Here is a 22,261-nt window from a genome sequence, read left to right as displayed (position 1 = left end):
TAAATTTATATGGGAAATGTCATCGATCGTCATTTCCCAGCCAACTGGACGCCGTTTTTATTCGATCATACGGTATTAGTTTTTCATGAAAATGTTGTTGGCATTTTATCTTAAAAATATTTATTTTGCGTTCCAAATACAGGGTGGCGCACCTCATTCGCCTCGGCTGACTATACGAAAACGGAATGATGTAGAAACAAAATATTTAATGGGTGTATGTGGGGAGGCAATGTGCACAATTTAAAATTATTTTGAACTATACAGGGTGTTTCAGAACTAAGATCCATACCAAAGTTATATTTTTTCTTATGGAACACCCGGTATTTTATTTCATTTGGATTCTTGTGCCCAAAAAAAGGTATTTATTTAGTAAGGGTTAAATATTATTGATAGGGTATTTATAATAGGGGTTAAATATGTTTAAAAATCTTTGGTTTTTGAGATACCTATTTAAAGATATTTAAATATGCATGCTACAATAGAATAGATTATCAACACCCTGTACATTACTTTTCAGAATTAATTCGTGTGCTGAGTTTAAAGGTAGAGAAATAAACTTTACTGAAAAATGTTATTGCTTCCTTATACAAGGGTACCAGAAATTGCTGATCTATACACAACCAAACTTATATGGAATCATCTATTATTTTTCATAATTTTTGAGAAAATTTTCTGTTTATGAATAAAACTCAGTCCTTACCAATGACTTTTAATGAAAAATAATCCATATAGCAATTAAAAAAATAATAATTTCCCAAAATAAACAAAATTGCATTTTTTGGTTTCTGAAACGAAATTAAGATTTAAATTTTTAATGGCCAAAAAGCATAAGTAAAAAGAAAATTGATAATTTTAATATTCCTTGTTGCCACCTCTAGCACTTATGCAAGCTTCTATCCGCGTTGGCATACTTCTTATTAAATTATCCACGTTGTCTTGGGGTATGTTTTTCCATTCTGCTAATGCTGCATCAATAAGCTGTGCGAGATTTCCTGGATTGTTTCGACGAGCTCTAACCCTTCTTTTGAGCTAGTCCCACAAGTATTCGATAGAGTTTAGATCTGGTAAATAGACAGGCCAGTCCAAAACTATGACACCTTCCGTTTCAAGCCATTCTCTAGTCACTCTGCTGGTATAGGCAGCAATTGCAGCTCTCCAAAGACTAACGAGTGGTTCTAGCACCAAATCAACATATCTCCGACCCGTTAAAATTTGTTGAAGTGGTAACAATGGAGTTTTTGCTCCTAGTATAATACCTCCCCAGAACATTACAGTTCCTCCTTTATATCTCGGTACAGATTTGGCAGCCTGGAGTCTCGCTTGTCTTCCTGGAGCTCTGAGAACCCGAATTCGATAGTTATCTGATCTTAGGCCAATTCTGGTCTCATCCGAAAAAAAGAACATTTTGCCAATTCTCAGTTGTCCAGTTTTGATGTTGAAGGCAAAGCAAATCAATTTATGTTATATCAATTTTTTCTGTGGGATCCGTAACTCTCTCCTGCTGTAAAACCCTTGTACACGCCTTTTTCTTATGGTTTCAACTGAAACGTTCACACTTGTAGCTGCCAGAAGTTGTCTTTGTAGCTCTGGATGGGAAACATTGAGATTTATTCTAGCAATTTGGCACACAAGGCGGTCTTGTGGTTCACTTGTGACTCTGACGACTTTGTCTGGGCCTATCCTTGTGTGTTCCTAATTCCAAGTATCTTGCATATGTTTTCGCTACAACACCCTGGGTAACGCGTACTATCTCTGCTACGTCTCTCTGGAGCATTCCTTGTTCGGTTAGAACAATAATTCTTCCCCTCTGTACATCTGTTAATCCAAAATAAGGCATTTTTAATTTTTTTTTGGATTGAATGAAAATTACCGGACAATCGTGATTTTTACTACTGAACATAAAATTCAAAAGAAAATAAATCGCAGCAGTCGTTTATTCTTTATTATCATGTTTATTTACAGCAAAAAGTTCTATCTTAAAGTTGTATACCAATTTTTATCCTTGCAAGAAATTTAGTCAGAAATAAAGAGTGATTCCATATAAGTTTGATTGTGTGTATTTTAAATATTTATTTTACATAAAAACTTTGTTATTTCAAATGCGACACCCTGTATTTTTTTAAATAAATCGAAGCAGATTTAAATGATCTTTCAAACTAACTGTACGGTTTCCTATACTTATAGCTCAGATGTTGAATAAAAAGCGATTTTTCAATAAAATGGCAATCAAGATGGCTGGTGTCGCCATGGCAATTTTCTAGTGACAGTCTGGTGACAGTAACTATTTTCAAAATGGACATTAATGTATGGACATTATTATTTAGATTTATATTTTATCAAGAAAAATAGAGCAGTATCTGCTGGCGGAACGAATGGGTATGTTACTAGTGATTTTATTTTGTGAGAAAAATTGCTTCTTGGCCTCAAGAGCTTATGCTCAAAGATATCCAAACAGAAATCTTCCTGATAAGTGTTCCTTTGAAAAACTACTTGTCTTATTTCACAGAGCTATGGTAGTGTGGTTTATAAAAAACCTATTAGGCAGAAACCTGTCGTTGGAAATAAATAAAATGAATTTGCCGTAATTGGCTCTTTTATAGAAAATGCATATATCTACAAGTCATCGTAAAATAAATCAAAAAACTACTTCTTCGTTTTTCTTCCTAGAAGTAAGTAAACTGCTATAAATAATTTAAATAAAGTCCATAAACTAATTTCGATTTTGAGAAAATAGCTACTAACTGTCACTAGAAACTTGTCATGACAACATCAGCCATCTTGGTTGCCATTTTATTGAAAAATGACTCTTTATTAAAATTCTGAGCTAGATAAGTATAGGAAACCCTAATATAGTTTGAAAGAGCATTTGAATCTGCTTCGATTTATTTTAAAAAGTACACGGTGTTGTATTTGAAATATCGAAGTTTTTATGTAAAATAGATATTTAAAATAGACCAGCAATTTTTGATACCCTGGTATACATTAAACGAAGCTATCAAATTTTTCAGTAAAGTTTATTTCTTGGTTGGGTTGGCTTAAAAGTCAACACAAAAATTAAATAAAATATGCGGGTGTTCTATAAGAAATAAACTTTGGTATGTATCTTCGTTCTGAAACACCCTGTACATACAAAATAATTTTAAATTGTGCACATTGCCTTTTACGAAATTTTACACTATTCGCTTTGGCTTTAAAATGTGTGTAAGAGTGCCAAATTTCAAGAGAAACGGTCTACCAATGTTCTTAAAAATAAACAAAATATATTATTTTGATTTTACCTTTCCGTAGGGCCGTAATTTATTCGCGAAGCATTTTAGGGCACATGTTTATAGAAACTTTTTGTTTGTGGAACTTTTGCGAAGTTCGATAAACTATTTTTTGACACCTTATAAGTATATCGTAGTGCCGTAAGATATAATAGTGTCGAATAGCATGAATAACGCCGTATATTGATCATTGCAGGTTGAGCAACGGTTTTCCAGCAAACAAATTGATCCTGGGCATCCCCACCTACGGACGTACCTGGAAACTGGACGACGACGCCAAAGTCGATAACGTACCACCGGAAGGTTTAGACGGGGCCGGTGATCCGGGCCCGTTAACCAAAGACGCCGGAATTTTGAGTTATCCAGAAATATGCGTCAGAGTACAGGGAGCCGGAAACGTTTCTCCTCAAGGATATAGGAAAATTGTTGATGTTACTAAAAGAAGAGGTACGTATACAGTGTTTTGCAACCATTAGATTAGATTGGATTCTACGAGGTGGCTATCGGCCTGATCCACTGCGACCTTTCCAAAACTATTATGGTCCTCTTCTGATCCTTAGGACACACCTTTTCTCCAGGCCTCCCTTCCTGGTATAGATATCAAAATAAAATAAAACACTAAATTACCACAATACGCCAAAATTTTACTTTTACACCGGACGCGCGTTTCGCTAACCATGTTAGCATCATCAGCAGATGATTAAAAACTAAACTAATATCTACAATTTGAGCGTTTATATACTCGCTCAGTGGGCACCGAGTTCAAATAACTACTAAGAGAACTAATTTTAAATAATTAATATCTGTACAACGTTCTTTATCAACAATATGTTGTAACGCAAGATTTATCCGGTCTACCATATCTTATATCTGAGCTATATATGTACTTTAAATCTAGTTAACATTAATCTTCTAGTTGGCCCAACATATTTCTGATTACAATCTTTAGATGAAATTTCATCAATACCCGACCTTTCTAGTGGAGGTATTTTATCTTTAGGATTGCCTAATAGTTGTTATAATTTATTATTAGCACTATATTATAGAAGTTTATAATTGACATTCTTAAAAATTCTTTTTAAATCACTGGATAACTCTTTATTAAACGGTATTAAAAATATTTTGACGTATCTTTCTCCACTTGAAAAGTCGAATTTTCAGCAATCGCAAACTTATACCTACGTTTTCTAATTATTTTATCCACTGATGAAGGAGCATTTCCATTTCACTCAGCTACATTCCTAATGTATTTTTTTTCTATTTCATATCTTTCGTTGGTAAGTGGAAAACTAAGTAATTTATGAACTAAGAAATTTAAAGCCATCGTATGTTCAACACTAAGAAATTACTCATTAGAAAGGTATCTGCATATGGTGGTATTTTTTCTAAAGATATCAAATTTCAGGCAATTAGTAGTATTTCTAATAACTAATACATCTAGAAATGGTAATCTATCGTTCTCAAATTGAGCAGTAAATGCGAAACGCGCGTCCAGTGTAAAAGTAAAAGTGTTTTGGTGTATTGTGGTGATTTAGTTTTTATTTTGCTGTGTAACACCAAAAGCTCCATCCCCCAACTGTAATGGTTGTTGACATGTTAAATTTGTTGATAAAGCTATACCAATACCTTGTAGCTGTTGCACCTAGCGGTAATGCCAATACCTTAATTATATTATATATAATCCTAATACCAGGGCTTATGTGCTGCTGACTGTGAATTCACCTGTGCATGCAGATCTGACTTCGCCTTGTATGAAAATATGTAGTGGTGTTAAGTTCAACAAAACTTCCAGCGCTTATGGGAGTGGTTAAGCTCTGCAACCATGGGCGGATCTAGACAATTTTTAGGGAGCCCAAGTTCGCAAGAAATGGAATTATTATTATTGACTAATAGACATGTACTTAATACTTCTTTTAAAAGAACTAGTTCGCGCAAAGGTTCAATGAACTAGTTCGTTTAGTAAACTTGTTTGTACAATATCGGTATTTTTATGCTTACCATAATAGAATCATCTACAAAGTCTGAATATTAAAATTAAACATATTTCGTTACAGGATCGTACGCTTACAAATTACCAGACGAAGAAAAGGACGAAGATGGAATATGGATTGGATACGAAGATCCTGAATCGGCAGCTAGTAAAGCAGCTTACGTTAAAAATAAAGGTATAATTTACAGTTTAAAATACCAGAAAGTCCCAGCTTATTCACTGTCTAGTCGGTCAGCTTCAATAATTTTTGAGTACCCCTGCTTCACCTGCCGTGTGCCTGTTGTCGTACACATGCAGGAAATCAGAGTAGTACCAGTCTTAGTACAGTACGTCTGTCCGTTCTGTAGCTACGGGGTATCCGTGAGAGGGGAAACGATATTCTCTCGATGTTTTTCGTAAAAAAATATTATCTTTTTTGTCCGCATTCCTTTCATAGACACAGATCTAGCAGATGTACAGTACATCTGCTGGATCTGTGTCTATGAAAGGAATGCGGACAAAAAACATTTAAATAAACAGCAATATATTTTATACGTCGATTTGACGAGTGCGTCACCGCAAATCGCTCCGCCCACTCATTTTATTGGCTACTTGCAAATTTGTTGAATTTTTATTGATGGGACGCGTCGTCTATTTTTTTACGAAAAACATCGAGAGAATATCGTTTCCCCTCTCACGGATACCCCGTAGCTACAGAACGGACAGACGTACTGTACTGTACGCAGAGTTCTACGGCGTTGATATGGAGTGTAGAGATGAGGAGAAATAGTTCTTATAGGACTTTATTTGAAAAAGTGGTCACAAAAATGGGAAGAATCAGGGTTCACGAAATGACAACAGTGGCGCTAATGACATACAAATCTAAAAAATGAAAAGTAACCATAGATAAGAGAATAAAAGTAACATAACCAAACATTACCCAAAAAAGTTTTGTTTTTATTTTTTAGAATATAAAACAATTATTTTCATATATAGAGGCCCAGCATATTGTTGCTGAATAAAAATCGATAATTTATTTCATGTGACATGAAAATAAAATTTGTATTTTTTTGAAACCCGCGCCTTCGCGTCAAATATGTATCTCTTTTAAAGCATTTCCTGTTCTAAAAATTTTCGGCGCACATTGTAAATTTTAGGTTTTTGTTACAGCAGCCATCTTAAATCTTCCCTTTTTTATGACCTTTTGTTAGTGTACGAAGATATTTCTCTTTACCCCTACACTACGTAGGCATTGGGAAGGCTTGATCTTGTGTCGGTATTTACATGTGTGGGAGTGAATTGCTTGGGGATCGGAGAGAAAAAATCGACGGTGTGCTATTGCGGCGTTGTCCCATTTACCGGAGATACAAGTGCGCTTTTTCCTGTCTAGTGGAGAGAAATCGAGTTATAATAATATCGTTTGGGCGTCTATTTCTTTTATAATGAAAAAACTTCATTAATCGCGGTAATTTGAAAACTCAACTTTTTAACACATAACACGTGATAACTCAAGAACCACTTTAGATATTGACACTTCTTTTTTATTTTGAAGTTCGGTTCTTCGCCAAAATGTTTAAATGATAAACTTATAGGCTTGTTTTTGTTTTCATTCAAAAGATTAAAAAACGCATCCTTCCACTTTTAGTGTATGGCAATTTTCAGCTATTGTGTTACTTTTTTGTTTGTAAAAATGTTGACATCTAAGGTTTACACACTGTACGCGAAGAAAGTATAGCAAAAACATTAAAAAATTTGAAAAAACACAATCAATTATTTCAAGATATCGATTTTTGAATTCAGAGTTTTAATAGCGCGACCACTTTCGAGCACCAACTCTTTGAGGACTTTAGAGCTGTTGTTTAATTTCTAACTTGCATTTAATAATATATAAGGAAAATTAAAACGAGTTGTCAATAATTAAACAAATAAAGTATAATGATACGTAATTAAATCGTGAAGCTAAACGCATGATGTACTAAAGGTGTGTAGTTCGTAAACGAATTAGTTCCAATGAACTATTCCGACCCCGGAATGAAAGGAACTAATTCCTTGTTTCTCAAAGAACTAGTTCCTCAGGACCTATTCCGGGATCGAGACTGTAACAACCGATATATAATAATATGCGACGGCGACGGATCAGCCAGCGCGATCGTAGCCCGATACTAGGCAGGAGTGAGGACATTAGCGTAACTAGCAATTTATCCTGGCCGGGGCCTGGGGGGGCCTGATGTTGAGCCCGGGAGAGGCCTGATGTTGGGCCCAGGGGGGCCTAGGGCTTTTGTTTTTTTAAAAATGAAAAATAATTTTAAAAAACACATTTTTTGAATAAAATGTTTACATGAATTTCTCTATCAATAAATTTCATAGACTTGGTTATCAAACCGTGTTCCCGTAGATTACTTAAATACCTACAAATTTTCTAAAACAAAACTAGAAAACGTCATTTTTACTACATCACAAGCAAATAAAAATTAATACGTAGCCAAGAGTCATAATTCAGGATTTCTCTGGGGGGTGCCCAGCAGTACCTGGGAGTGGGAGGCTCCCCTGGGCTCCCCTGTAGTTACGCCAATGAGTGGGGAGTGCCAGCCGTATGTTATCGGATCCGGACCTACAGGAACTAAATAAAAGACTAGTTTATGTACGGATCTGAACTAACCTAACTGAATTTTTAGACAAAAACAAAAAGCTTGAATGAGGAAAAAGACAATTTTTCGTATTATTTGCTCCAATTGATTGATGATAGAGTTTTTTAAACTCTGATTTGAGTTGCTATTTTATTTTTTTATCTGCAAGAAAACTTAGCTATATGTTTTTAACATACGCAAATGTCTCGTTGCGTACAATGTTTGACGGGAACTATTGTGAACTAAAGACCTAGTTCAAGGAACTAGAGGAGGAACTAGAAGGAGGAACTAGAATTTCCACCTCTATGATGTACTCTTCCCAAGAATTCTAAAGTACAGGATTTCAATTTCATGATTTTTGTGGCGCGACCATGTCGACCGCGACGAAGCTGCTATATCCCATTCCACGTCTCTTAGCGATGTGCAGTTTCTCGGTTTATTTCATGCCTTTGGCAACGTTTTCTCTTCTCTCTTTGTTCAGTAACATTTAATGGACTCTTGTTACATACGGAAATCGGGACCAAAAGCCGAACGTTGCTAGTAGGCTATGTAAATGACCGTAAGCCGACTGACTGTCTACTAAATAGGCTGTGCCAGAACTTAGATTAAATTATCTATTTTTTCAGGACTGGGAGGAATTGCAATTGACGACTTGACCTTGGATGATTTCAGAGGAACGTGCAGCAGGGACAGATTTGATAAATATGCCATCCTTAAGGCTGCAGTCGCTGGATTATAATTTTTGAAACAAACCCCCTAGTGTTACAAAACGTTATTATAATTAAATAAAACAACTTATATAAACAATCTTTTCAATCTTTTATTTCTAGAAAAAAAAACAAGATGTGTCTTTATAAACAAAAAATAAATTTTAAATCTTAATATATGCATTCAACAATTAATACAGGAAAGTAAAGCCATTTTCTTATATTCCAACCTTTTTTCCAAACACAGCTGATTTGTTATTTCCACGTTTATTTAATCTTATCTTGTTCTAAAAAAAACATATTAATTTAATATAATTAGCCAAATGAGCTTCAAGAAGATAAAAAATATAATACAGGACATCCGCGCCGAATGTTTTTAAAATATCAATATAAGCAATATAAAAACCGTATGATCGAAAAAAAACGGCGTCAGAGACGGCTGGAGAATGACAATCGATGATAATATTGGCGCGGTCAATCTCTACACGTCGTTTACTAAACATTTTGATACAAAACTTACCAAAAACTAACATTAGTTATAGAAAGATTAAAAAGAGATAGAAGGTTTCCAGGCACACGAATCTATCTCCAAAAAATTATTATAGTGGAGTGCTTTAAGCCTTTATGGGATACAAACCTCGGAATTCATTTACTGTGAACGAATTTTTATAAAACTTTTTGCATTGTATTGTTAATAAGATATATTATAAAGTTTACCCATTTTAAATGGGTAAATTTAATTAACAGATGGGGAATTTAATTCGTTGCTTTCACTTTAGTACTTAGAAAAAACACACATATACAAATGCATACATACAAGATGGCTCCGTATTCCGGAAAAGCTCTGTATCAGGATTCCTATTTGAAATTTTCACTCCAAACCTTTTACAAAATATGTGTTTAATGGTAGTCACATTTCAAAGATATTTTTTATAGATATACAGGGTAAGTCAAATATATATCTATATTATATATATATATATATATATATATATATATATATATATATATATATATATATATATATATATATATATATATATATATATATATATATATTTGTTTAGAAAGAAGAAAGCATTTATTGGGCAAACCCACAGCAAGATTAGTCATGAGACATGACTAAAACATGACTAATCTTGCTGTGGGTTTGCCCAATAAATTCTTTCTTGTTTTTTATTACAGTCCCCACGATAACATAGATCTTTTGTTTATATTTGTTTAGCTTAGTGAATTTGCTATAAAACTCCGGTTCCAAAAATACCTTAATACCATACTAAGTATGAGTATACTAAGTGACATACATACTGAGTATACTAAGTGATTTTTGAATTATAACCACGTCTATATATGAGGATGTCAATCTAGATGTCCAGTAACCTTCGTATGAGAACTTCTAATCGAGATGATCGACTTATTGTAAGTTAATCGCTAAGAAACCGCCGTTTGCCAGCTTTTCAAATTAATAATGAATTGCGCTTAAGGAACGTACATATTAACTAACGGACTATAAGAAGATTAAATGAAGCAAATCTTATGTCAAGAAGGCCTGCTTCGGGACCAGAACTTACTAGATGTGTTGACTAGGCCCAAAAGCAAAGGCATGGTCTTAATGTAAAAATTACGAAAAAATGTTAGTGTCTTCTTCAAAAGCGAATATATCCACCAAAAATGAGATGAACCAAAAAACAAACCATCGAGAAAGGATGTATCTAGATGATAAAATTATTTTTAAATTTTTTGCTGTTTTAACATATTCCACAGGATTTTTCAAACTTTCAACAAAATATCAACATTTTATTTTCCCTTGTATAATTAACAGATGGGGAGTTTCATTTTTAATTTAGAAAAAGATACTAAAAAGTCAAATAATTTGGCTACACACTGCTTAAAAAAATCATCAAAATCGGCCCATTAAAACAAAATATATATTAGCCTTTAAAATACATCAAAGTTTTAAGGTGCCCATTTTTCGTGCCGGTGATTGGAGTATTTCAAAAACTATACATTTTAGTCATATACTTTTCTAATGAAACAAACCTTTATTTTTTACCAGAATCCAAAAATCAATTAATATATAGGGTGTTCCGTTACAAAAAACATAACTTTGATGTGTAACTTTTTTTGGAGACACCCTGTAGAACTCTACATAATTTTAGAAAATGCTTTAAACAGACTTCCTACGTCCTCGAAGGCTCATGAGAGCCGCGTGACCACTGGTACTGTATGGCATCCAATGGATGGGTGTTATGCAGCTAACAGGAATAGGGCGAAGGCGAGATTCCGGCGCCTCAAAACCGGTTCTCTCGGCTAAGGATGGGCATCCCTACAGAAAGGCCCCTGGTCCTCCAGGTTGGGGGTTGAGGCAACGGGCTAGCGACCTGTTACTCGGAAAAAAACTTAATTGCTCAAAGAACCCTAAACACGCCTCGGAATTCGGACAGATATTCTTTACGACGACAACTGGCTACGAAACGGACTATGCGAATAGGAACTTGGAATGTCAACAGCTTTGTCAACAAGACCTCGGAAGTTACATCAGAGATGGCTAGGTTCAACCTAGATATAGTTGTTCTTTCTGAAACGAAGAAGAAAGGGAGAGGAAGTGAACATCTCGACAACTTCCTTCACTTCTGGTCTGGGATAGATAAGGCAAAACGAGCTCAAGCTGGAGTATCGGTACTGATTGCGAAAAAATTATCTAAATTTTACAAGAATTACAACGCTGTCAACGAAAGAATAGTAACTGTCACCTTGACCATTTTCGGATTGGAAACCGTAATAATAGGTACTTATGCGCCCACAGATGATTCAAACCAAGCGGAAAAAGACTCTTATTATGCTGCACTCTCAAAAGTCCTCACAGAAATAAAACCGAGCCAGGAAGTCTTAATCATGGGAGACCTTAACGCAAGAATTGGTAAGAAAGAAGATAGTAAAGTGGTTGGAAAACACGGTGAGGACGTCCTTAATGATTCTGGAGAGAGGTTAATTGACTTTTGCGAACTGAATGGTCTACGTATACTTAACGGCTTCTTCCCACACAAATTGATTCATCGATACACCCGAGAAAGGCCCTTTCTGCAACAAAAATCTATAATTGATTATATGATTGCTAAACAAATATCGAAACTCAAATTCAAAGACTGCAGAGTTAAGAGAGGAGCAAATTGTGGATCCGACCACCGTCTGGTCGTTGCAGAATTAGTAGTACCTTTCCAGAGCAGAGCCAAAAGTATAGAATACACAACATCACAAGAACTTGAAACTGAAGAATCTGAGCATATTAAGTACAAGCTTCATTTACTACACAATGCCAGTATTAAATGGTTATACCAGAGAAGATTAGATGTAGCCCTAGAGGAAGTGAAAGCCTGTAACGATGTAGAACTAGAGTATACCAACCTAAAAACCATAATTAAAAAAGTAGCTTTCGAAGTTTTAGGTGAACTGAACATGCAGAAAAAAAAAGATGAACCAGCTTGGATAACTGACAGCATAAAGGCCTTAATCAATGACAAACAAAAATTCTATCAAAGATGGCTCTCAGACCGAACAGATACTAACTGGAGTTATTACAAGCAAAAAATAGAGAGGTACGAGCCGCCATTAAGGTAGGAAAAACAGATATTTGGGAAAGAAGGTGCCAGCAAGTGGAAAGCCTAATAGGGGGCGCACGGAGTACTGAGGTATGGAGAACAATCCGACAAATGAAAACCAATCAAACGGACAAGCTCTTGAATAGAATGGATATAGAAAAATGGCGCAACTACTATGCAGAATTACTGACAGAAAACCGACCAGAATTCCAAGCAGTAGAAGATGAGAACAACCTTGCAGGCACTTTAATGATAAGCGAAAGAGAAATACATCAAAGTCTCAAAAGAATGAAAAATGGACGGCCACCAGGTCCTGGTAATATTGTAGCGGAATTGTTAAAGTGTGGAACCCAAAGACTGCGCTGGCGTCTGGCAGAGCTATTTAACCAGTGCTGCCTGCAAAGCAAACTACCCCGAGAATGGCGAGTGGCTCACATAGTGTCCATCTTTAAAAAGGGAAATCGTAACGACCCCACTTGTTATAGAGGCCTAAGCATTAACAGTTCGGTCAGCAGACTTTTTGGAAAGGTGCTACAGGGTAGGCTCAGGGACAGTATTGGTGACAAAATCTCGGAAGACCAAAGCGGAATCGCACCGGGGAAATCTTGCACAGATAACCTTTTTGTCCTGCAGCAGGTGATGGAAAAAAAGATAGCAGTAGATCAAGAAGTCCATCTAGCATTTATTGATTTGGAGAAAGCGTACGACTCTATTCCCCGCAGCAAGATATGGGAAGTCTTGAATATCTTAGAAGTAGATAGATCTTTGCTTAAGATAATAAAAGAGCTATATAAAGAAAATGAATCGTACGTTAAGATGGGACACAGGCTATCTAATCCAATTAACACCACAAAAGGGTTGCGACAAGGATGCAGCTTATCTCCCCTGATCTTCAACGCTTACGTCGAAGTAGCCCTTAAGGAATGGAAGACGAAATGTCAAGGTATGGGAATACCCATTGGGGACAACACACTATTTACCCTGAGCTTTGCAGACGATCAGGTCGTGATTGCGCAAGACTCATACGATCTAGAGTTCATGACTAAGAGGCTTTATCAAGAATACAACAAATGGGGACTTCAGGTTAGTCTAAAGAAGACCGAATACTTGGCTGTCAATTCCAACGCTTGTTTTGAAGTCTTCATTAATGATAACGTCCAGATTCAACAAGTAGACAAATTTAAATACCTGGGTGCTACTATCAACAACGAGGGTTTGGGCAAAGAAGAAATACAAACCCGAATTCAGAAGAGCAAAACAAGTTATTGGATGTCTTAACAGCCTCTGGTGGGACCGAAACTTATCTGCAACAACTAAAAAGAGACTTGGAAGAACATTGGTGGAGTCAGTTCTTTGCTATGGTTCAGAGCTATGGACTCTGAGTGCAGACGCGAAGCGCAAAATCCAAGTTGTTGAAATGGACTACCTTAGAAGAAGTGCAGGTATATCTAGGATGGAAAAAAAGACAAACATCGAGGTCAGGCGTATCATGAATGCATCGGAGGAGACAGTACTGGATCGAATCGAAAAATCCAGCAAAATGGTTTGGACATGTTCTGCGTATGCCGGAGAACAGGTGGCCAAAAAGAGTTTTTCAATGGGCTCCCCAGGGCAGAAGAAAGAGAGGTAGACCTAGAAAATCCTGGAACGGAACGGTTACGGAAGCAATGGAAGCTCGTAACCTAGAAGCTGATGACGCTCTAAATCGAAATGTGTGGCGTAGGGTAACGGGAAGGCAGCAATAGGCTGTAGTTGGAAATGAGTATTAAATATTTAAACCAAATCCCGTTTATATATATATATATATATATATATATATATATATATATATATATACATTCACAGTAATTGAATTCCGAGGTAAAAGTCTCTGGGCACTCCACTATTAATAAACTTCCAACTATACAATTTTAAAATCATTTGTATCCAATATAAAAATACATTAGCACCTTTTTAAGGCCAACTGGCAGTAAGCGCCATTAAAAAATAAAGAAGAGTACAGGCAAAGTAATGACGTCAAAATTATCATCGATTGTCATTCCCCAGCCATCTTTGATGGTTTTTTTTATCGTACGGTTCAATACGTTGTCCAACGTTGAATTAATAGAGAACAACGGCATACGGTCGAGTCGGCCGCTGCTGGCACGTATACGTAGAAAATAAAAAATATAAGAAATGCGCATGCGTACGTAAACGTTTACGTGTTTGTAGGCCGACTCGACCGTCTGCCGTTGTTCTCTAATATTGTTCAGCCCGGGTGTTTTTCAGTGTAACAACATTGTAAACGTACTGAATATTATGTGATAGCAATTTTTTTAGTGCACACTGCTGCCTTTAGTTCTTTTTTTTAATTTGCAATAAAAAGGATAATAAATAATTAGAGTAGTAAGGCAATGTCATAGATAATAAAAACATAAAACTTATATAAAGGAAATACAAATTAAAAACCGTTGCACGTCATCGAGCACATGCGTACATTTTAGACAGCATTGTTGCCAGATTGTAATAGAAAGAAAAATATTTTTGAAAAATGTATATCTAGATCTATTAAAAATTCTAAAATAAACTTTAAATTGTTAACAGTTTTAAATAGTTTAAGGCAGTGCTGCAATGAAATATTTTTAAACAAAACATGTTTTTTATTGTTTAAAACAATTTTTAGGCTAATTTCTACCAAACTCTTTATTTTTATGTTTTACCGAGTGTTTTACTTACTTCTCGAACCACCTGTAAGGGTAACAGTGATGACATTAATTCTTGGCACCGACTATTTAACTGCTTGGGAATTTTGCAAAGAAAAAACTAACTACTACTACAGAAAATATTCTGAAAACAACAGTTTCCAATCGCTAGATAAAGGTATTAAAAGCTGTAAAAAACACAAAACACACGAGACACAATTCTCAATTAACGTTCAGAAAATTCTGATAAATGTCAAATAAACGTGGCACCTCTGCAACCGCAGAGGTGCCTACTCCTTACTTGGCGTTGCCAACACAATATCGAGAGGGAAATTTAAAACTCATTAAAAACGTCCCATTAAGGCTATATTTGCGTAGTGGCAGCACTGCACACACTTATTAGCCTAATCGATAGCGGTTTTTATTTTGTACATCCTTTAAAAATAATATTTACCCTTGCTTTATATTTTGATTTAATCTGTCCTTTTGGTTCAATTCGGCCGGCACCTCCTCTAAACTGTCTGAAGTCGACCATAGAATAATCGTAAGAGCTTAAACCAGGACTATTAACATTTCCTTTTTTATTTGACTGTTGCTGATTTTGATTAGAGGCTAAATGTTGACCGCTAAAACTTGCTTCGCCTAAAAACAATAAATAGAAATAATTATTTTCTTGATCGAATTTATGTAAAACTTAGTACGTTCCACCGAGATTCGAACTCGAGACGTGTCAGCCAAGAGCCGATATATACAGTACGTCTGTCCGTTCTAGAGCTACGGGGTATCCGTGAGAGGGGAAACGATATTCTCTCGATGTTTTTCGTAAAAAATTAGAGGACGCGTCCCATCAATAAAAATTCGACAAATTTGCAAGTAGCCAATAAAATAAGTGGGCGGAGCGATTTGCGGTGACATACTCGTCAAGTCGACGTATAAAATACACTGCTGTTTATTTAAATGTTTTTTGTCCGCATTCCTTTCATAGACACAGATCCAGCAGACGCACTTTACCTATTGTTTTTCAAAAGTGGCTCACCCCCTATAACTTTTTTATTCTTTCAGATAAAAAAACGATATTTGGTATGTTAGTATACACTGAAAAAACGCATGTAAAAATACATGGAAAATTAATGTAAAAATACATTGATTTATCATGGAATATTACATAAATATTTAATAGTACTGAAGCTGTGGTTGGTTCCTTGTGAAACATCGTTAAAATATTAGTATTTTAATAAAACACGCTTTTAGATGTATCAAAAAACTTTTAATAAGAGTAACTTTAACTCTACATATATGTTTCGGCTTGTTAGGCCTTTTTCAAGAGTTTTTTAAGAACTAATCGTCTAACTATACTGTAACTATATATATATTTGCTATGGGGGTGGGTTCAGAGAATTTACAATAGGGGTAATAAAAAATGTGTTTAGAAATCCTTGTTGGTCATTAACATTATTTTCGTTTTTAACAGATTTTAGTATTTCTAACTGTTCAATGTAATTTAAACGTCTGCCTTTTGTTTCTCTGTGTAGTAACTTAATTGAGCTTTCATTAATTTTGTGATTATTTACTATACAATGAGTTGCAAGACCAGAACTATGCTGGAGATTATTAATAGACTTTACATGTTCTTTAATCCTTATATCTAAATTTCTACCTGTTTGGCCTATGTACACGGCATCACAATCATTGCAATCCACCCTATATACACCCGACTTATTTTTGACATTAGTTTTGTCTTTATTATGTAATAAAATTTGACCTAAATTTATTTTATTTACGTTAATAGTTTTACATCCTATTTTATTGAGATTATTTGATATTTTGTTAGTTAAATTAGGAATGTAGTTTAAATGTCGATAATTGCTATTGTCTTTAGAATTAGCGAAATAAAAATTTTTCATTAATATTTTCTTTTGTTTTTTCTTTAGCATATTATCAATAACGGAACACTTATATCCATTGTTGATGGCGATTTGTTTAGTAATATCCTTGTTTATATATTAATAGTTAGTCAATGTGCCTGTATAAGTCGATGCTGCCAACTGGTGGCAGAAATTAAAACGTAAAATGGGGCGGAGACTATTGAATTTGGCAAAGAAGTAGGGACTAGGAATTCTTCGAATTTAATTCTCGGTAAAGAATAAAATATCTTATCTGCTTTGAACCGAATTTTACCTCAAAGCGTTATTTACATTTTTATTTTTGGATATGGATTTATATTTATTTTGATTTTCATGGCCCCTTGTTAAAATACTAAATTATTATATTAGGTATATATGTATATATTTTATTTCTAGATGGATAATTAAAAAATATATGAAACTATACCTACCTACCTCTGTAACTTTGAAAAGTATGACGGATTTAACATAATGTTTTTTTTTAAATGTAACATCCTATTTTATTTTAGATCCTGCGTAAAATTATTACTTTTTTATGTATAATCCTTGTATAATGGTGTAACCTAAAACTAGTTTTCTAATATTTCAATTTGTTGATGAAGAAAAAATATTAGATACTATGTAGATATTTAAGGCAGATGCTACAGGGTGTTCAACATATATTAATGGTTAATTCTACGTATTTAAAATTAAAAAAATATCTGCAGACTCTTTCAATGACACAGCCTATACTGAGTGTTTTTTTTTAAAGTGGTTCACCTCTATAACTTTTTTATTTTTTCAGATTCCGAGAAAAAAACTAAATTGGGAATGTTAGTAGGTATATGACATAAATCGAGATTGATTCGTATTCAGTTAGTTTCGGTCACTTCCTGTTTCACCGGAAATGTATACATTTGATTTTTAAATGGTACCCTCGGTATTTTTTATACCGTAAGATCGAATAAAAACGGCGTCAGCGATGGCTATGAAATGAACATCGATGACATTTCTCATATAAATTTACATATAAAATGACAGCGCTTTTCATTTCATAGCCATTGCTGACGCCGTTTTTATTCGATCATACGGTACTTTATTTGATAGAAAATGACATTCTGAATAGAATGACAACTTTTGACATCAACAATCATATGTCAACTTTTGACATTTTCAATTAAATCAAAAATAGCATTTTAAAATTCAATCTAGTGTCATGGCTGTGTTAAAACCATTATTTTTTAATCAAGGATTAATCAAGGAGCTTTGGAAAAATTGATTTGGTCGTCTAATATTTTTTGTGTCTTTTCCTGGTCAGTTGAAATATGCCCATTTCGTATTTTAATCATAACTCAATTTTTTTTAATGAAACGAGAGTGGCTCATTAGCATATTTGGAAAAGCATTTTTTGATACCTAATAAATTTTGGTACCTAATTTTGGTAAATAATTTGGTACCACACACTCCGTATGTCGAGTCAAACTGTCGTTATCTTTACGACCGGTTACATGTTGTTTATTATCATGGCACTCTACTAGATTGAACTTTAAAATACTATTTTTTAAGTAAAAGAGTCAAAAGTTGACATTGAATTATTCTATTGAGAATGCCATATTCTGCAAAATAAAGTAAAAAAATACCGACGGTACCATTTAAAAACCAAAAGTTGTAGTCATTTCCGGTGAAACAAGAAATGACCGAAACTAATTGAATACATCAATCAAGCTACTTTTGAAAAACACCCGATATATTATAATTCTTTCTGATAGATTTTACAAAATCCTTCAACTTCTATTAAGAATGTCATATAACTAAATAAATCACTTTACTTAATGTTTAATAATAAATAATTTTTGTTTTGTCATATGGCAACTTGTTATAATGTAAATGAATTAAAAGAAGGATAAAATTCAGAACAGATTGCAAGCTGTTGAGTATAGGTGTACTTAATATACTTTCTTAACAAATGTTGAAAGGTTTTGTAAAATCACTAGAAAAAATAATAATATATATATCGGATCAGCCAAAAAAAATGTTTGAACACAGTGTAGCATCTAACTGCAAGTATTTTTACATATAAATATATTTTTTTTTCATCTCTGTAAAACACTCCTACCAAATTTGTGTAGTCCAACTTCGGAAACAACTGACAGTTAAGTAACATAGGAATAAAATTTTACTTTTTTTTTAAATTGTAAATACTTACTAACGTTATTTATAAAAAAAAGTTATAGAATTTTAGGCAGAATCGAAAATAAAATAAAAATGGAGTTTTGCATTAAAAAACATGTATCCGCCACATTTTTTGAAGCAACCAGTATACTCAAAAATAACATTTGAACTGTGTCTCTAAAGATTCTCTATACCCTTTTTTTTATTTTTTTGGAATTCCCAAAACAAACGAGATAATTAACTTTATTTCTTTCGTGATATCTCATTTTATAATATTTCGGAAGAATTAATCAGGTATCTTATTTTTATAATTATTAGAAATAAATCGGAATTAAAGGATAAGGGATATGTAAATATATACCATACGATAAAAAAAAACGGCCTCAGAGGTGGTTTGGAAATGAATATCGATGTCATTTGTACGTAAACAAATAGACGCCGTTTTTTTTCGCTCATACCGTATAAGAAAAAAAATTTAATAAAGCAAACGCATTTATTAATACATGTATATAGATTTACATGGTATGAAGAAATTCGCATTATGATCTCTGAAGGTCCCACCAATGCTTGGTTAAAGTGGCGAGTACGACCACTTAGCAGTCACACCTATAATAATTTAATAAAATATGAATATAATAAACAAACTTATTTCTTTTAGATTTTTTAAAAGCGAGTTATATGTGTTAAGTGGTTTTTGATTATTTTAGACTAATTTTTTAGACATATGATTATTTTAGACCAAATTGTCTGCCCACTCAAACGTCTTTCAAAATTATAATGTAGGAAATTCTTAATATGTTTTAATTGGGAATACTTTTAGAAAGTTTCATTTTCACCAAACAAAACTACGTGTGTATAATAAATTGCAGTATAATCAACTATAATGCACGATATATACTGGGGGCGTCAAAACTAGATGTTGGGTTTTTCTCAATTATTTCGAACAGAAGTCCAATTTTTGTCCAACTTTGTTTTGAAAAATAATTTTTAAATCCATAATCGATGTTTATACAGCAATGTCCTCTTTTAGAATAGATAATTATTTTCAGCTGCATCGATAAAATAAATCATATTTACTGATGCCAAGTAAAAAAATAATTAGGAAATTATTTTAGACATCTAATTCTTAATTTTTGTCGCTGATAAATAGATACATCACTTTTGACGACAAATCTACTAATAAAAATTGCGTAAAACAAATCATGTTTATTCGCAAAGAGACAATTGAAAACAATTTAATAACTATTAATTTGGGATATAGATCTTAATAAAACAAAAGTTGCATAAAAAGCTTTGTTGATTTATGATATAAAATACAGTGTTTCATTTGAAATAGCAAAGAAAAATATAATATCTAGTTTTGACTCATCCTGTATATAATAAACAATTTAGTCTATTTTAATATTATTATATGAATTATATAATTATTAATTATTAACTTAAATTAGTTCCAGTAAAAAACGTCGATATTACCTATTTTTAACTTAACTTAGAAAGAGAGGGCTTTAAATATATATTTTATTATATAAACAATAAAATTCAATCCAAAAAGGGTCAAAATATATTCTTTGGTCAAAATGAACTCTATACGACTACGACATTATGGTATTTTTTGGAATGACAATTTAATAACAAATCCACCAAGCAAAAATACAAAATATAGCCTTTCTTTTCACAAACTCATAACCTTTGCTCATAACTAATAACTTTAAAAGTAAATATATATTTGAATCATCCTGTATATCTATAAAAATACCTCCCTGTCAAATTTACGCTACTTTTGCAAGCATATTTTACAAAAAAATATGATTTGAGTGAAAATATAAAATAGGAAATCTGATATGAAGCTTTATCTAAACACAGGGTTGACTGTAGATAAAAATATTTTACGTTATCAAGTTATTAAGAAAATTCTCGGAAAAATTATAAAATACACAATATATCTGACAATTCCAAAAAAGCAAAGTGAGAAATGAAACAATTTATAGCATAAAATCAGTATTTTTTAACTTTTAAGCAAACTGGGCATTATCGTTTAATCTATCTATCAATCTATCAAATGTTTATTATTAAACTTATCTCAGACTCTATAACATTTTTCCCAAGAGTGATTTAAAACAAATTTATATGAATTTAGAAATAAATATGAACAGTATTTACTTACCTGTAAAACAGATGCTTTTTGCTTAATTAAATATGTTGGAAAATATTATCCAGTAGGTACAAATACACAACACTTAAACACAACAAAATAAACTAATAAAATAATAGTTTCTAATCCAAATTTCACAAATACTGTTTATGTTTCTTCGCGAGGGACGAAAAAACTGAATTTTTAATTACTCAGATATGCATTAAGGTATATTTCAATTCAAAAGCTTATAAATATTTATTTTTATAAGACATAACCTAAACGAAACGAAATTACAAGTCGAGAAAGATCAACAAAACTGCCGAATTTAGAAGCGAATATAACTTTTTTCCTTTTTTCTTGTCACAGTTGAAACAAACAAGGATAAAGCTATTTTCGTAAAACATGGGTGAAACGTGCTAATAAGTGGCCCAATAGATGTGACCTCGCGCCCTTCCATTTTTGAACGATGGGCGGGTTTAACGGATTCCCCTCAAAGAAAATCGTAGGGGAATACAAAAATTCAGAACGGGCAAGGCGCCACCTAGAAGACGGGCTTGTACTAAGCCCTCATTGTACATCTATTTATACATAATCAAGGGTAATATTTAACTCTTTTTTAAAATTCTCTGGGCTCAGTGGAAACATTACTAATCTATGAAAGGGTGACATTTTGATTTGCCAGGATTGGTGTGATTGACTATGTATTACAGTATCTGTGGTAGTGGGTTTTCTGTAAATATCAAATTGTAATCTATTAGACTGTTTTATAATTGTAATGTCAAGAAAATTGATGGTATTAATACCGTTTTCAATAGTAAATTGTATTCTCGGGTTAATTGAATTTAATAATGTTAAAAAACTGTTTAAATTTCTCTCGGTGCCTGACCAAATACAAAAAATGTCATCTACATATCTTGCCCAATTATTTATTTTTGATATTAAACTACCCTTGTTTTTAAATAGCTTCTTTTCAAAGTCTGCCATACCTTCTCGATGTATTTCGACAATGCCATCGACAGCCAAACGTTCACCAAAAGTGTCGCGTGTCAACTAGTAACTGCTCCTTTGTTCTTTGAGAAAAAAGTGAGAAAGTGCCGAGTTTGCGTCATGCAACGATTAAGCGAGGTTGCCATTGTATCAACAATTTCAAATTCAAGACACTCGAAGCAATCAAATTCTTATTAAATTTCAAAAATAAAACGGAGAAACATGAAAGGAAACAA

At 33.4% G+C, this 22,261-nt stretch overlaps 2 protein-coding genes and 1 long non-coding RNA gene across 4 annotated transcripts in view; 1 reads left to right on the top strand and 2 right to left on the bottom strand.

Annotated features, from left to right (window-relative positions):
• The window catches only part of LOC115884042 (chitinase-like protein Idgf4), a 42,977-nt gene extending 34,306 nt beyond the window's left edge, over positions 1 to 8,671 (top strand). For both annotated transcript variants that reach the window (XM_030902486.1, XM_030902487.1), the window contains 3 exons: positions 3,463 to 3,713; positions 5,321 to 5,431; positions 8,489 to 8,671. In XM_030902486.1, the coding sequence (XP_030758346.1) occupies positions 3,463 to 3,713; positions 5,321 to 5,431; positions 8,489 to 8,601 (475 nt within the window). In that variant the 3' untranslated portion in view covers positions 8,602 to 8,671. The remainder of the gene's footprint in view (positions 1 to 3,462; positions 3,714 to 5,320; positions 5,432 to 8,488) is intronic.
• Positions 8,658 to 22,261, bottom strand: part of LOC115884041 (exosome component 10) — a 34,054-nt gene continuing 20,450 nt past the window's right edge. Inside the window, exons 12-13 of the mRNA XM_030902485.1 lie at positions 15,304 to 15,491; positions 8,658 to 8,856 (exon numbers count right to left, since the gene is read on the bottom strand). Of these exons, the coding sequence (XP_030758345.1) occupies positions 8,788 to 8,856; positions 15,304 to 15,491 (257 nt within the window). The 3' untranslated portion in view covers positions 8,658 to 8,787. The remainder of the gene's footprint in view (positions 8,857 to 15,303; positions 15,492 to 22,261) is intronic.
• Positions 19,384 to 21,235, bottom strand: LOC115884044. The gene is made up of 2 exons (XR_004050489.1): positions 21,069 to 21,235; positions 19,384 to 19,510 (listed from the first exon to the last, which is right to left on the bottom strand). It is a non-coding gene; the product is annotated as an uncharacterized LOC115884044 (long non-coding RNA).

This window comes from Sitophilus oryzae, unplaced genomic scaffold, assembly GCF_002938485.1.
Source record: "Sitophilus oryzae breed Bouriz unplaced genomic scaffold, Soryzae_2.0 scaffold_2008_pilon_pilon, whole genome shotgun sequence".
Taxonomy (NCBI): Eukaryota; Metazoa; Arthropoda; class Insecta; order Coleoptera; family Curculionidae; genus Sitophilus; species Sitophilus oryzae.
The sequence above is the reverse complement of the archived record's forward strand: the minus strand, read 5'-3'. Positions and strand labels throughout refer to the sequence as shown.